This window comes from Crinia signifera, chromosome 9 (assembly GCF_055691185.1).
Source record: "Crinia signifera chromosome 9, ASM5569118v1, whole genome shotgun sequence".
Taxonomy (NCBI): domain Eukaryota; kingdom Metazoa; phylum Chordata; class Amphibia; order Anura; family Myobatrachidae; genus Crinia; species Crinia signifera.
In genome coordinates, this window is record NC_139225.1 from 49048175 (window position 1) to 49061298 (window position 13124).

General features: G+C 50.7%; 1 protein-coding gene across 1 annotated transcript in view; it reads left to right on the forward strand.

The window, feature by feature from the left end:
- LOC146036580 (ADP-ribosylation factor-like protein 13B) overlaps positions 1–13124 on the forward strand; it is a 103759-nt gene that overhangs the window by 10759 nt on the left and 79876 nt on the right. Inside the window, exon 2 of the mRNA XM_083160536.1 lies at positions 6222–6290. Within this exon, the coding sequence (XP_083016662.1) occupies positions 6232–6290 (59 nt within the window). The 5' untranslated portion in view covers positions 6222–6231. The remainder of the gene's footprint in view (positions 1–6221; positions 6291–13124) is intronic.

Consider the following 13124-nt stretch of genomic DNA (forward strand, 5'->3'; position numbering starts at 1 on the left):
ACGCTAAGAGCAAGAGAAACTGCCTGTCACTCACTGACGGCACCTCTCGCTCCCACCCTGTGTGGCTCTCACTCCCTGCACGGCTCTCATTCTCCGTGTGGCTGCCTGTAGGGACTCTGGCGCCGCGGCTCCCCTGTAACAGAGTTGCGGCACCCCAGGGAGCCGCGGCGCACAGTTTGGGAACCTCTACCATACAGTATCCAGTGTATAAAAAGAACAATTTTCAGGGATGTTACTGCTCCCATAGACTCGCGCACTTACTCCAATGTCCTGCATAGTGGGAGATTTTAGATTACATTTGGAAAAAACCCTCTAAAAATCCTGCATTTGCCTCTGCGCAATACACCTTGATTAGGCTTTTCATTTATCAGTATCCCTCTTCTCAATTTGAAATATCCACCGTACTTACAAGTGGAGTGGAAGTGAGCAGTATGCATGTCCTTATAAGGAAGTCTCAAAGGAGTAGTGTGCGGTCAGGAATCGGGTACCTCTGTGTCTGGCTGCTGGCTGTGTACAGTCTCCAGGGTTCCAGCTAACACCTGTAGCATTAATGTCAGAGCCGAATTTCCCATTAGGCACGTGAGGCACGTGCCTAGGGGCGGCACATGTTTGGGGGCGGCACTTGGATGCCTGTGATAGTACTGTCAGCCCAAAATGTACCAATAACTGCAAAATATCCACTGTACTGTACAATATTCCATCTTAAATAGAGTGTAAATGGATAGGACATGCAGATACTGCCCCTATAAACTGTCCTACTTAGTAAACATTATTGTTGTGCCTAGGGGCGCCCTCATCCCTAAATCCGCCCCTGATTAATGTCACTACTAACTCTAACCACAGGTAGCTCCAAGTAAATTGCTGGTTGAGCAAAAGCACGTGGAGATGCTGATAATGCTGCAGACGGAACTGGAAGCGAGGCAACGTGGTTCATAGCCATGGCAATGGGAGACTTCTTCTTTCAATGCCAATATTATTTTCAAGTATCCCCAACTGGTCTGCGAGTACCTAGGGGTACTAGTGCCCCAGGTGGGGAACCACTAGTCTATATCAATGAGCAGCTATCAGAGCTATTCAATAGTTGATCCAATAAAATGCCCATATTACACACATTGGGCCTAATTCAGGTTGGTTTGCAAAAGCAAACTCCCTCTAATGGACATGTGCACTGCAGGTGGGGTAGAAGTAACATGTGCATATTTAGATTTGGGTGGGGTGTGTTCAAATTGAAATCTAAATTGCATTGTAAAAATAAAGCAGCCATTATTTACTCTGCACAGAAACAAAATAACTCACCCAAGTGTAACTCTTTCTGCACATGAGCCCCATGAGCAGTGTACATGGTTTTGTTCATTAAAGAAGTTGTTTGCTTTTCCAAACCAACCTGCATCACCACCATTGTTTCCCCATCCTCTGTACATTTACATAATTGAGCTTAAAGTCCATAGTTTGGGTGCCCATAGTTCTCAAACCTGGTCTTTTAACTGCCCAAATGGGAACCTTTAAAAGATTTAGATGCTTTGCGTGGCTAAACCCAAAACTTTGGTGAACATACATGTGGTAGAAAGATATAGATTGTAAGCTCCACTGGGGCAGGGACTGATGAGAATGTTCAAAATATTCTCTGTAAAGCGCTGCGGTATATGTGTGCGCTATATAAGAAACTGTTAATACATAATACCAATCTCAACATGTAGCAAATGCGCCATCTCAAATAAAATTTTCTTTAAGATGACATGTTTGCTAAATGTTGAGATTGGTCAAGGATTACAACACACCAATCTCAACATGTAGCAAATGTGCCATCTTAAAGAAAATTTTCTTTGAGGTGGTGCATTTGTTACAGTAGGCAGTGCATGCACATATTTACAGAAGTGAAGCTGACCTCCAGGTTCTCCAATAACTATAGTTATGGTCTGTCCGAGCATCTTTTGATTTAAATAGTTTTTAGAGGTACTGTATATTGTGAAAAAAATAGTTGTAATTTAAACTGTGACCCTGCAATTACAGAGTGTGATTTTCGAGCATCTGCACATGTCCACATGTCCCAGCGAGCGAACACTTAGATTGAAATCGCCTGTTGACAAGGAGGGAGCGGTAACACGGTGGCACGGCATTTTCTGGGAGTGGCCTGGAAAACACAGGCATGTCTGTTCCTGTTCGGGAGAGGGCCGCGAGAGCTGCATGACATCTCATGCAGCTGCTAGGGAGTTGCTGGTCATGTGCCAGTGCTTTGCTGTGTAGCAAAGCGCTTGCACATTAGTGGTGTGCCCAAAATTTTTTGCAAACACATCGTGGGGAGGGACTGTCTGGCTCTGTACAAAGTACATCCCTCAATGAGAAAAGCATAAGTACATGGAGGTTTAATATATGATACATAACTAGAGTAGCCAATTTAAGTACAGTAGGTAATGCTGTGTACACACAGTAATATTTTACATTCGATTTTGACTGTATAGTCAAAATTGCATGCAGATCGTATGCAGATTGCACAGGTTTTTTACCTTGCGATCCCGATGCGCCCTCCCGTGACAGCACAAATGGAAACCCAGATAGACAGGGCAGCAATGACTATATAGTGTAAAATCAAATGAAGATAACATGAATTGTATGTAAATTGTACAGAGATAGCAAAGATTGCATAGTACAAGGAAATCTCACCGTGTGTACACACCATAAGTACCATGTGTGCAGTAATAATTTAAAGCATAAGCTTCTTGTTGGAGACCTGCTGTAACTTACTTACTGGTCTAACAACACTGCTGTTAGATGTAAACATTTTTTTAATAATAATTCTAAACTTAGAATATATTAAATATGAATAGTTTTTATGGAGATTATGGCGCAGTCTGATGCTGTCAAGGACGTGCCTTACCAGGAACTGAAACAGTAGTCCTGCGCTCTCTAATTCTTATGTTTCTTACCAGGAACTGGCAGGAATAAGATGCACAAGAACTTACTACCATATCCTTAACCTGAGTACACATTATACAATATCATTAACAAACCATATCGCTATTTTTCCTTGATCTGCCTATGCTTCTGGACAAAGCATATACTGTAGTATGACCCCTGCTGAATTTTCCCCATAATGTGTATCAATTCCCATATATGATCAAACCAATAGATAATAAGTTAAGTGCGCAGTTTACGTACAGTGTCCGTAAACGTATAACCTTTTATTCCTAGCTACGTGCGAACAAAGCGTAGTGCAGTGTAGCGAACCTTGTCCGTGTATAAAACACGTTATACCTATACCATTACAGTGATATCTTTTTGCAGTACTTAGTACTCAAATGCAAGTACACAATCAGGTATTAATTCCTTATAAACCTTTTCCGTTTATTGCGAATAAAAGCCAAGACTCGGTATAAATTTCCAGAATAAGGGGATAAAGTCCCTGTACCCAGGGCCGGTGCTAGGCACCGGAGCGCCCCAGGCGGGGAGGGGGGGAGGGCGCCGTGGTGCTCAATCACTTACCCGCTCCAGGGGGTCATCTGCCGGGTCCAGTGATGCGGCACACGCCATGACGTTCCGGGATGGGGGGAGGGCTTGCTGTGTAATGCACATGCGGCGCTGGCCGCAACTCTCCCCAAGGAGGGGAGGGGGTGTCCGGCTCCGTAACATTCCAAGGGGGGTGGGGCTTGCCGTGCGATTCTGCACTGGCTGCCGCGACTCTACCCAGGGTGGTGCGGGTCGCCGTGACACGACGTGACGCTACCCAGGGAGGGGGCTGCTTGCTGGCTGATGCGGCACGGGGGGGACCAGCTCCAAACTGCCACCCTCCAGCAATGCCTAAGGCTGCCTAGTGGTGGCGCCGGCCCTGCCTGTACCATATATTTCAGTCTACAGACTGTTGCACAATACAAAATATGTTCTAAACTAACAAGCGAAAAACAATAGATATAAAAACAATCAGCCACACTACAGAATAAACATACAGGAATGCAAATGTTACCGTCTCATCAATAGCGCTGGCGCAACCCAGTCCGAGTTCACTATATTCTGTCCAGAATACAGTCCAGTAAAGAAGAGGAGGAACAGTGAACTTGAGTTTAGGTCGTGCTTGACCTCTTATAGTGTTTAGGTTGAGGGGGGGGGGGGGTAGTGAGGGTCATCATTAGTCAGAAGATCGGATGTCGCTTCTCTTGGATTGGTGCAGGAGAATGCACCTAGGTCTGTTTGTCTTTAGACATCGTCATAGGGGTCATAACTCATGCTGAGAAACCTGTTACATCTGGATCTTCTGGTTACACTGTCCTCATGGTGAAATAACAATTAAATATGTAATTGTTCCATAAGACCTGGATGTTAAAAGATGTAAACTTCTAACCAGAACTGAAGCGCTGCGTATGAGAGAAGGTACACATAGATGCGAAATATGTACAGGAAAGATTGTGTTTTACCATTTAAACTATGGGCCTTATTCTGGTTGGTTCTTTGGGATGCACGTTCTTTCTGAAATGACCGAACGCCACGTAAGGCGGACATTCTAAGAACTCACGCCCACAGCTCGTCCGCATCCGTTCGGGCGGACTCGCTAAGAAGAGGGAGTGTCTTCAGACTGCATCCAAACGTGCGTGTGTGGTGGGAACTCAAAGAATCTGCAGGTCTTACTGCGTCCGAATGGACGAGAATCTGACCGTACGCACCGAGTTGGTGTATGTGGGTCAGATACCAACAATACAGTTGTGTTTGCAGCATATATTCTAGTATTTATTCCAATTTAACCCGTGAAAAGAGTTTAATTAATCACTAATGACTAGAGGAGTGGATTGTATTGTGGTCAGCTGCAAGTGTTTAAGGTGCGGCCGTACTAATTAGGCGATCCGAATGCCTAGCGTATGAACCATTGCCTTCCGAGAACTGAAACTTGCTTATTGACACCGCAGATTTCTGCCATGTTGGTTCGCTTGCACTGGGTGTCCGGTTCGAATGCACGCCTACCACTGTTCATGCACTCCCATGTGTACGCCCAGATTTAAGCCCAGTTTTGCCCAGTTTGAAACCGTGCCCTTGTGTACGCCCACATGATGCCCATATTACGCCCATATTTTCCAAGGGAGTTTGGTGCACATTTGTAGATGTATTGGTGAGAACGAATGCGAAGACACTGCGTTGCACATGCGCATTGTGTGGCTTACGCATGCACAGGTAGCTAAAAATCGCCCTCCGAAAGAATTCGGAATGGACCGCACCAACCAGAATAAGGCCCCATGTGATGCAGATTAAAACCATTTATCTATATTTTATTTGTATGTAAGTGTGGAATATGAATTTATGTGTAATAGTATGGCTGCCCATGGGGTTAGCATTATTATTTCACCTGATTTCTATACTCTATTTACGTAACTCTGCAAACCAATATGGCGGCCATACCATTCTATTGTGGTGTACATGCAACTCAACTTTGACATGTGGTAAAGGAGGAACTAAGGCAGTGATGGCATGTAGCATGCCCTGCTACAGTTTTAATATTTGGCCATACTAAAACTGATGCAGAGCATGCTGGGATGTGTAGTTTAACAACAGCTGGAATGTCAAGGTTAGCCATCACTGAGCTAAGGCCTTAATTTTGCCAGAGGTGTCAAGATTCCTTTATACGGCTCTGTGACTAGTTGTGCATAGTTAACTGATAGGAATGTTCAACTTAAGGCATTAATAGCATCTACTGTAGAGGGGGGAAACTCCCAGAGGCAACGGAGTCTCCTGCCTCTGGGCTCCAAGCCCTAAAAGGGGCACATGCAAAAGCACATTTGTAGTTCAGTGGAGTGCAAGTGTGACCAAAGCTCATCCAATGGAGCTTAGTGGCACATCTGCTTTAACTCTGTCCCAGAAGCCCTGCTAACAACTCTAAAATGTAGAAAGAGGACTCCTGTCTGGTACTGCTCAGCCTGTGCTACAGCAAGCAACGGTAAATCCAAATGGTGCTGGTGGATTGTGAGATTGGACACTGTCTGATTCATGCTGCATAGTGTTGAATCTTGTGAGCCTGATCCAGATCCACCTGCTGTTGTCAGACCTTTATTTTAAGAGGAGAGAGCACCAAACTTGAACTTGCCTTTCGGTGACTGGGATGAACTTACACCTCTGCCATTAGTAGGAATTTTTATCCACTATTTACAGCTAGAAAAAACGACAAAAAGCCCCTACTTTAGTCCGATTATTGTATTTTTGTTGTGATTAAACATGCTGACCTTTCATTTTTCTTCTCTTACCAGCCACCGGACAATGTTCCATCTGTTCTCCCACTGTTGGCGCTGGGTGCAAATAAAGCAGGAACCTATCAAGTAAGGCTGGGAGTTACTGTAAAATTAATATTTGTTACAGAAAACTATAGGCATGACACATTTGTTCTATCCTATCTGATTAAGCATCTCAATAGTAAACAGGGGCAGACTGGGACACGAAGGGTCCATCGGTGCAGTTGTAGAAGTGTGGGTAGCTGCCACAGAAGATTGACTAATGACTATATTTACAGTATATAAAGTAAATACTGCTAGTGCATCATGATAATGTACCAGAGAGAAACACAGAAGGCTGATTAAGCCTGAAGGGACATAAACCACTAAGGGTTCTCACAGGGTACACTATGCTGTTGGTCACATGACTATGCTGATGAGGATGGGCACAAGGCCTATCAGAACAGGGGGGAGGGTACAAGCAGGGTAGGAAGGATCACGCTGTTAGAAGTGATCTGCCCCTGTCCAAGAAGCTGTCCACCAGGCAAGACGTCCAGTGCAGCTTCCCTCACTTTGTCAGGTTTTTATTTGCTTAGTATCGCTAGTTGTAGCTATTTTCCTCTACTTCCCCGATAGTTAGACAATACCTGTATAGTCCGGGGTTTTTTCCAGCAGCTTTAGCAGAGTACAGGCAGCGTTCACGATGTCACGGCCAGCCAGGCTCTCCCGCTTGCCTGCCCGGCTAGCCGATGCCGCGTTCACTGCTGGTGGGCCTGCTACGTCCAGCCCCGCCGCTTCTCCGGGTCCTGTGGTCCGGGGGAGGGCGCGGCGGGGACCGGCGGCTCCTAGCGCACGTGTGCGCGGTGATCCGGCCGGGGCGCGAGGTGATGACGCGGCCGGGCGCACGGCCGCGTCACACGCCGGGAGAGGCCGCGGCCGTGGCGCCGCAGCTTCTCAGGCTGCAGGGGGGTCGGGCAGGGGTAGCGCCCGTGGTACCAGTAGTCGCGGGCGCGGGCTAGGCACCCGCAGCCCGCGTAGCACAGTGATCCAGCGGGTGGCGACCAGGTCTGGCGCCCGCCAGGCGGGGCCTGATTCAGGCCTGGTCGCGCCTGCAACACCCGTGCCCCCTGCGCATAGGCCCAGTATAAGGGCAAGAGGTAGGGGGCGCACATCTAGAGGACAGCAGACTCCCAGGGTCCCCGCTGTTAGCCCCAGGGGGGAGAGTGGCCAGAGGGCAACCCATCAGGCAGCTGCCCCTCCTGCCACACCCACTAGAGCAGGCAGAATGGGGCTCACTTCCTCACTACAGATAGCGAGGAGGCACTTGCTGCAGGTGGCCAGGAGGATTCCCCAGCGGGTCACCGGGGGCGGGTCTCCAGCAGCCCTCACTAGTGGGCCCACGGCCGTAGCCCAGGCGACCCCGGCCCCTCAAGCACCTATGGCAGGGGAGGAGGCAAGGCAGTTACTGGCTATGCTGTCTTCATTTTTGGGGCAGACCCCAAATGCTGCATCATCCTCCCCTTCACCCTCTGCGTTGCCCAACGTGACGGCCCAATCATCAGGAGGAGTCGGTGGTACCCAGGATCCAGAGGCTTCCACATCCGCGGCTGCAGCTGTCCGGCCAGCCTCTACGGATGCCCCTGACCAGGGTGGATCGTTGGAATTGAGCCTCGTACCTCGGGACGGCACTTCAGGTGGGTCAAAAAAGAAGGGCAAGAAGCGCAGGCGAAGGTATTCCTCCTCCTCATCCTCCGGCCGTTCAGACTCTGCTACGTCCGGGGAGGAGGGAGGAAGAAGGTCGCGGAGACGTCGGCGTCGCCACGGGCGACGCCGCCGCCACTCTAGCTCTAGCGGCAGTTCAGGGTCCCCCCTATACCCTAGAGGTCAGGTGGTACAGTGTGAAAATACCGCTGTGCTAAGGGGCCTGAGGCGCAGCGTACAAGAGCGGATCAGGGATGGAAAATATGTCAATTTCTTTAAAATGACAGCCCAAGATGAGAAAGATTACCGCGCAGCGACACGGAAAGGGGGGATGGGGGAAGAGGCCTTTTGCACCTATCACCGGTGGCAAGCGGGCCTTTTCATGTTTGCAGCCTGTTACCTGGAGACTAGGCCCCAGGAACACATGAATATGGTGCGTTATATGCACATGATTCATGCCATGTTCCTTACAGATGGGGACTCGACATGGCGATCCTATGACGAGAGTTTCAGAAGGAAACAGTCAGGTTTGGCAATCATGAACCTGGGTTGCAAGGACGTAGAGATTTGGATGGGCCCAAAGCCCGCAGCTCCAGCCACCGCGGCCCCCACCCCTCCTCCTCCAAAAAAGGCCACGGCGCCCTTTCGCGCAGGAGGGGGGGCCGGGGGACCCTCCGCCGGTCGCTGTTACGCATACAACGGGGCGGGTTGCCCCCTGGGGGCGCGATGCAAATACAAGCATTGCTGTTCCAAGTGTTGGGGCCCTCACTCCGTCAAGGAATGCAAAAAAGGGAAGCAGGGAGGCCCTCCAGCTGCACAAGCAGCGGGGGGACACCCTCACTAAGGCCCCTTCCCCAGTTAGGCTCGACCGCATGGCCAGTTGGCTGGCGGCATACCCTCGTGAGGAGGAGGCTTCCTTCTTGCGGGCGGGATTTGAAGTGGGTTTCCGCCTTCCCATTGACGGGGAGGTGTCAACATCGTCACCCCGAAATTTAAAATCGGCCATACAGATGCCCGGGGTGGTTTTGGATAAGGTGGCTAAGGAGGTTTCACTGGGTAGGATGGTAGGTCCTTTCCAGTTTCCCCCAGTGGCCAATTTAGTTTTATCACCAGTGGGAGTGGTCCCCAAGAAGGCCCCTGGCAAGTATCGACTCATTCAGCACCTGTCCCACCCTGTGGGCAGTTCGGTGAATGACGCCATCCCCGAGGAATTGTGCCGGGTTCGGTACCAGTCTTTTGAACAGGCCTTGGCAATGGTTCGGGGTTTCGGCCCTGGTGCATTGCTGGCAAAGATTGACATCGAGTCGGCCTTTCGCCTCCTTCCCCTGCACCCGGAGTCGTTCCGGTTCATGGGCTTTCGCCTCCCCACAGGTTTTTATGTGGACAGGTGCTTGCACATGGGCTGCTCGATCTCCTGTGCTTTCTTCGAACGTTTCAGTAGCTTCCTGCACTGGTGCGTCGTTACGGGATCAGGGGAGTCCGGGGTGGCCCATTACCTGGATGATTTCCTGTGCGTGGGTCCCGCGGAATCATCGCGCTGTGGAACCTTGCTAGCATACATCCAGGGCCTGTTCCAGTATCTAGGGGTACCAGTGGCAGCTGACAAGACGGAGGGGCCGGTTCCCTGCCTTTCCTTCTTGGGCATCGAGATCGACACCATGGCCGGATGCTGCAGGCTGCCCCTGGAAAAACTGGCCCGCCTGAGGGCGGCGATATCACTCGCACTCTCCACAGGTAAGCTGCAGCTGCGCCAAATGCAGTCTTTGTTGGGTCTGCTACATTTTGCGTGCAGGGTGATTCCCATGGGACGGGTTTTCTGTAGAAAACTTGAGAGATCCGTCTCGGGGGTCAGACATCCCCTACACTTCATACGGCTCTCAGCCGAGCTGAAGAGGGACCTGCGAGTGTGGCTCTCCTTCTTAGAGCAGTTTAATGGGGTCCTCATATGGCCCTCCCCCCCGTGCGACAGTCACCAACTGCAGTTGTTCACTGACGCCGCGGGAGGGGTGGGCTTTGGAGCATTCCTGGATGGATCATGGTGCGCCGCACCATGGCCCCCGGAGTGGGTCAACGAGGGCCTCACTAAAAACTTGTTGCTCCTCGAGCTGCTTCCCATAGTGGTGGCTTTAGAGATATGGGGCGATAGGCTGCGCAACGCTAGCATTGTTTTCTGGTGCGATAACTTGGGAGTAGTGCACGCTATCAATCGCCAGGGTTCATCCTCCCTTCCAGTGGTTCGCCTCTTAGCGCGGCTGGTTTTAAGATGTTTGCTGCTGAATGTTCACTTCGTGGCAAGACATATTCCCGGGGTGGATAACTCCGTGGCGGACGCCTTGTCCAGAGCCGACTGGGCCAAGTTCCGGGCCCTGGCACCTCATTCTGCTCCCGTTGGTGAATGTTGTCCCTCTTATGTTTGGCAGATGATCAGGCCGGAATGGAGGGGCTAGCCATGCGGGCTATTGCGCCCACGACGCTGCAATGCTATCGGGCAGGTTGGCAAGAGTGGGAACAGTTTCGGCTGTCTGCCCCTCAAGCAGGTAAGACACCTAATGCGGCCATGGTGGCCTTCGTATGGAGTTTATACTCCTTAGGCCGTTCTGTTGCCTCTGTGCGCAGGATATTGGCAGGGGTGTCTTTCTTTTCTGCCTTGCAGGGTAGGGCGGACCCGTCCCGGTCGTTTTTGGTGTCGAGAGCTTTACGTGGCTGGCGGAGGGCCTCGCCAGCACCCCCAGACCGGAGACGCCCGATTGATATGTCTTTGCTACCAGCGTTGCTGGACGCCCTAGGGGACATTTGTTGGCCTGCCTACGAGGTCCTTTTGTTCCGAACGGCGTTTGTAATGGCGTATCACGGGGCTTTCAGGGTTGGAGAGCTGGTGGCTCCGTCGAAACGGGCTCCTTCACCTTTGTCCGTGGATGATCTGGTGGTCCAGGAGGATTCGGTGCTTTGTCACCTGCGACGATCCAAGACAGACCAGGCTGGTAGGGGGAGATGGCTGTCCCTGCTCCCATGTACGGTGGAGGGGGCGTGCCCTGTGGCGCTGGCCACGGCCTTGACGCAGGCACGCCCGGATCTGCCTGGTGCTTGGTTGATGCACGAGGACGGGTCGCCTCTCACCAAATACCAATTTGGGCACGTCTTGGGACGGGCGCTGGAGGCCATAGGCCTTGATCCGAAGGAATTTGGGTCGCATTCCTTCCGGATCGGGGCGGCTACCTCGGCGGCTGCGGAGGGCCGCTCCGACGCAGAGATTCAATCCCTGGGTCGATGGCGCTCTGCAGCATTCCGGAGGTACATTCGGCCATCTCTATCTATCACTGATCACTATGGTCGACTGGACGCATAAGCGCTCGCCAACTTCCAGTGGGGGCCTTGAGGTGTGTTTTCGCATCCGCCCGGGGGCACAATTTGGCTATAATTACAATCTGGCATGGCGTACTTGGTAGTTTACTCCGGGCGGTGTGTTTTGTGCCTCAAGAGCTGGTCGGCCACGGTTTTTCCTCCTCCCTCTCTTCATAACCTGTTTCAGCGTGTGAGTGCAATGACTATGCCTTCAATTCAACTAACTAACCTTTTGTATGCATATTTCAGATCGACGGGACGTTAAGTCCGTGTGGATGTTGGGCCATTCATTTGTGTATTGGGCCTCGCAGGCGATAATCGCCTCTGATGTATGTATGTTTCCGCAAGCTGGGGAGGTTAGGTGGTTGGGTGTGAGGGGCATGAGATGGTGTTCACTGCAGGCCCAAATGGTCAGTGCCGTTAAGCAGTTTGGGGTCCCGGAGGTCATCATATTCCACCTCGGCGGGAATGACCTTGGACGGGGATCCGTCCTGGAGCTGCGCTCCATCATTGTCCGGGACCTCCACATCATAGCCCAGGTGTTGCCATCATGCAGGTTGGTGTGGTCCTCCATGATATCCAGGATAGTATGGAGGGCAGCGAGATCATGCACCAGCATAGAGCGTTCACGCAAGAAAGTGAACTCTATGGTGGCGAGATACCTGTTAGCTAATGGCGGGGGTGTCATTTGGCACAACGCCATCAGCTTTCAGCGCCCTGAGCTATACAGGAGCGACGGCGTGCATTTGAGCCCAGAGGGTATGGCGCTGTTTTTAGGCAACATTTTTGCCTGGTTAGCGACACGGTGCTGAGAGTTTCTATTAGTGGTGGCGGTGGCTGCGGCCTAGGGCCTGGCTGTGGCGGTAAAGAACGGTCATGCTTTAAGAACTCTGTATGTGTGTAGGTAGTGGGGTACACTCTCCCTCGACAACGACTGTCATGGGCCACGCTTCTGCCCGGGGGATGGCCGTCACCACCAGGCCTGGTGGTTGACCAGGGAGAGTGGTCATCCAGCGTTGTGTGTATGACTTAGTGATCTTTAACCCCTCCTTCCTATAATGACCGTTCTTTGGCGCCGCCACCATTCATAGTCTTAGTTTTAATTTGTCAAATAAATTTGACATTCTGTTTTTGAAACGCCAGCACTTGTGTCGTGTCTTTATTTTAGGATAAGTTTGTTAGATAAGTTTAAATAAGTTAGATATTTAATGGTGTCAACAGCAGGTGGGACCAAAGGGATACCCGATGGTGAGTTTAAGAAACACAGAAGGCTGATTAAGCCTGAAGGGACATAAACCACTAAGGGTTCTCACAGGGTACACTATGCTGTTGGTCACATGACTATGCTGATGAGGATGGGCACAAGGCCTATCAGAACAGGGGGGAGGGTACAAGCAGGGTAGGAAGGATCACGCTGTTAGAAGTGATCTGCCCCTGTCCAAGAAGCCCCACCCACCCTTCCCTGTTTTTCTTTTCCTCTTCGGCGGCGGTAAAGAACGGTCATGCTTTAAGAACTCTGTATGTGTGTAGGTAGTGGGGTACACTCTCCCTCGACAACGACTGTCATGGGCCACGCTTCTGCCCGGGGGATGGCCGTCACCACCAGGCCTGGTGGTTGACCAGGGAGAGTGGTCATCCAGCGTTGTGTGTATGACTTAGTGATCTTTAACCCCTCCTTCCTATAATGACCGTTCTTTGGCGCCGCCACCATTCATAGTCTTAGTTTTAATTTGTCAAATAAATTTGACATTCTGTTTTTGAAACGCCAGCACTTGTGTTGTGTCTTTATTTTAGGATAAGTTTGTTAGATAAGTTTAAATAAGTTAGATATTTAATGGTGTCAACAGCAGGTGGGACCAAAGGGATACCCGATGGTGAGTTTATAATTATAAAGCACCA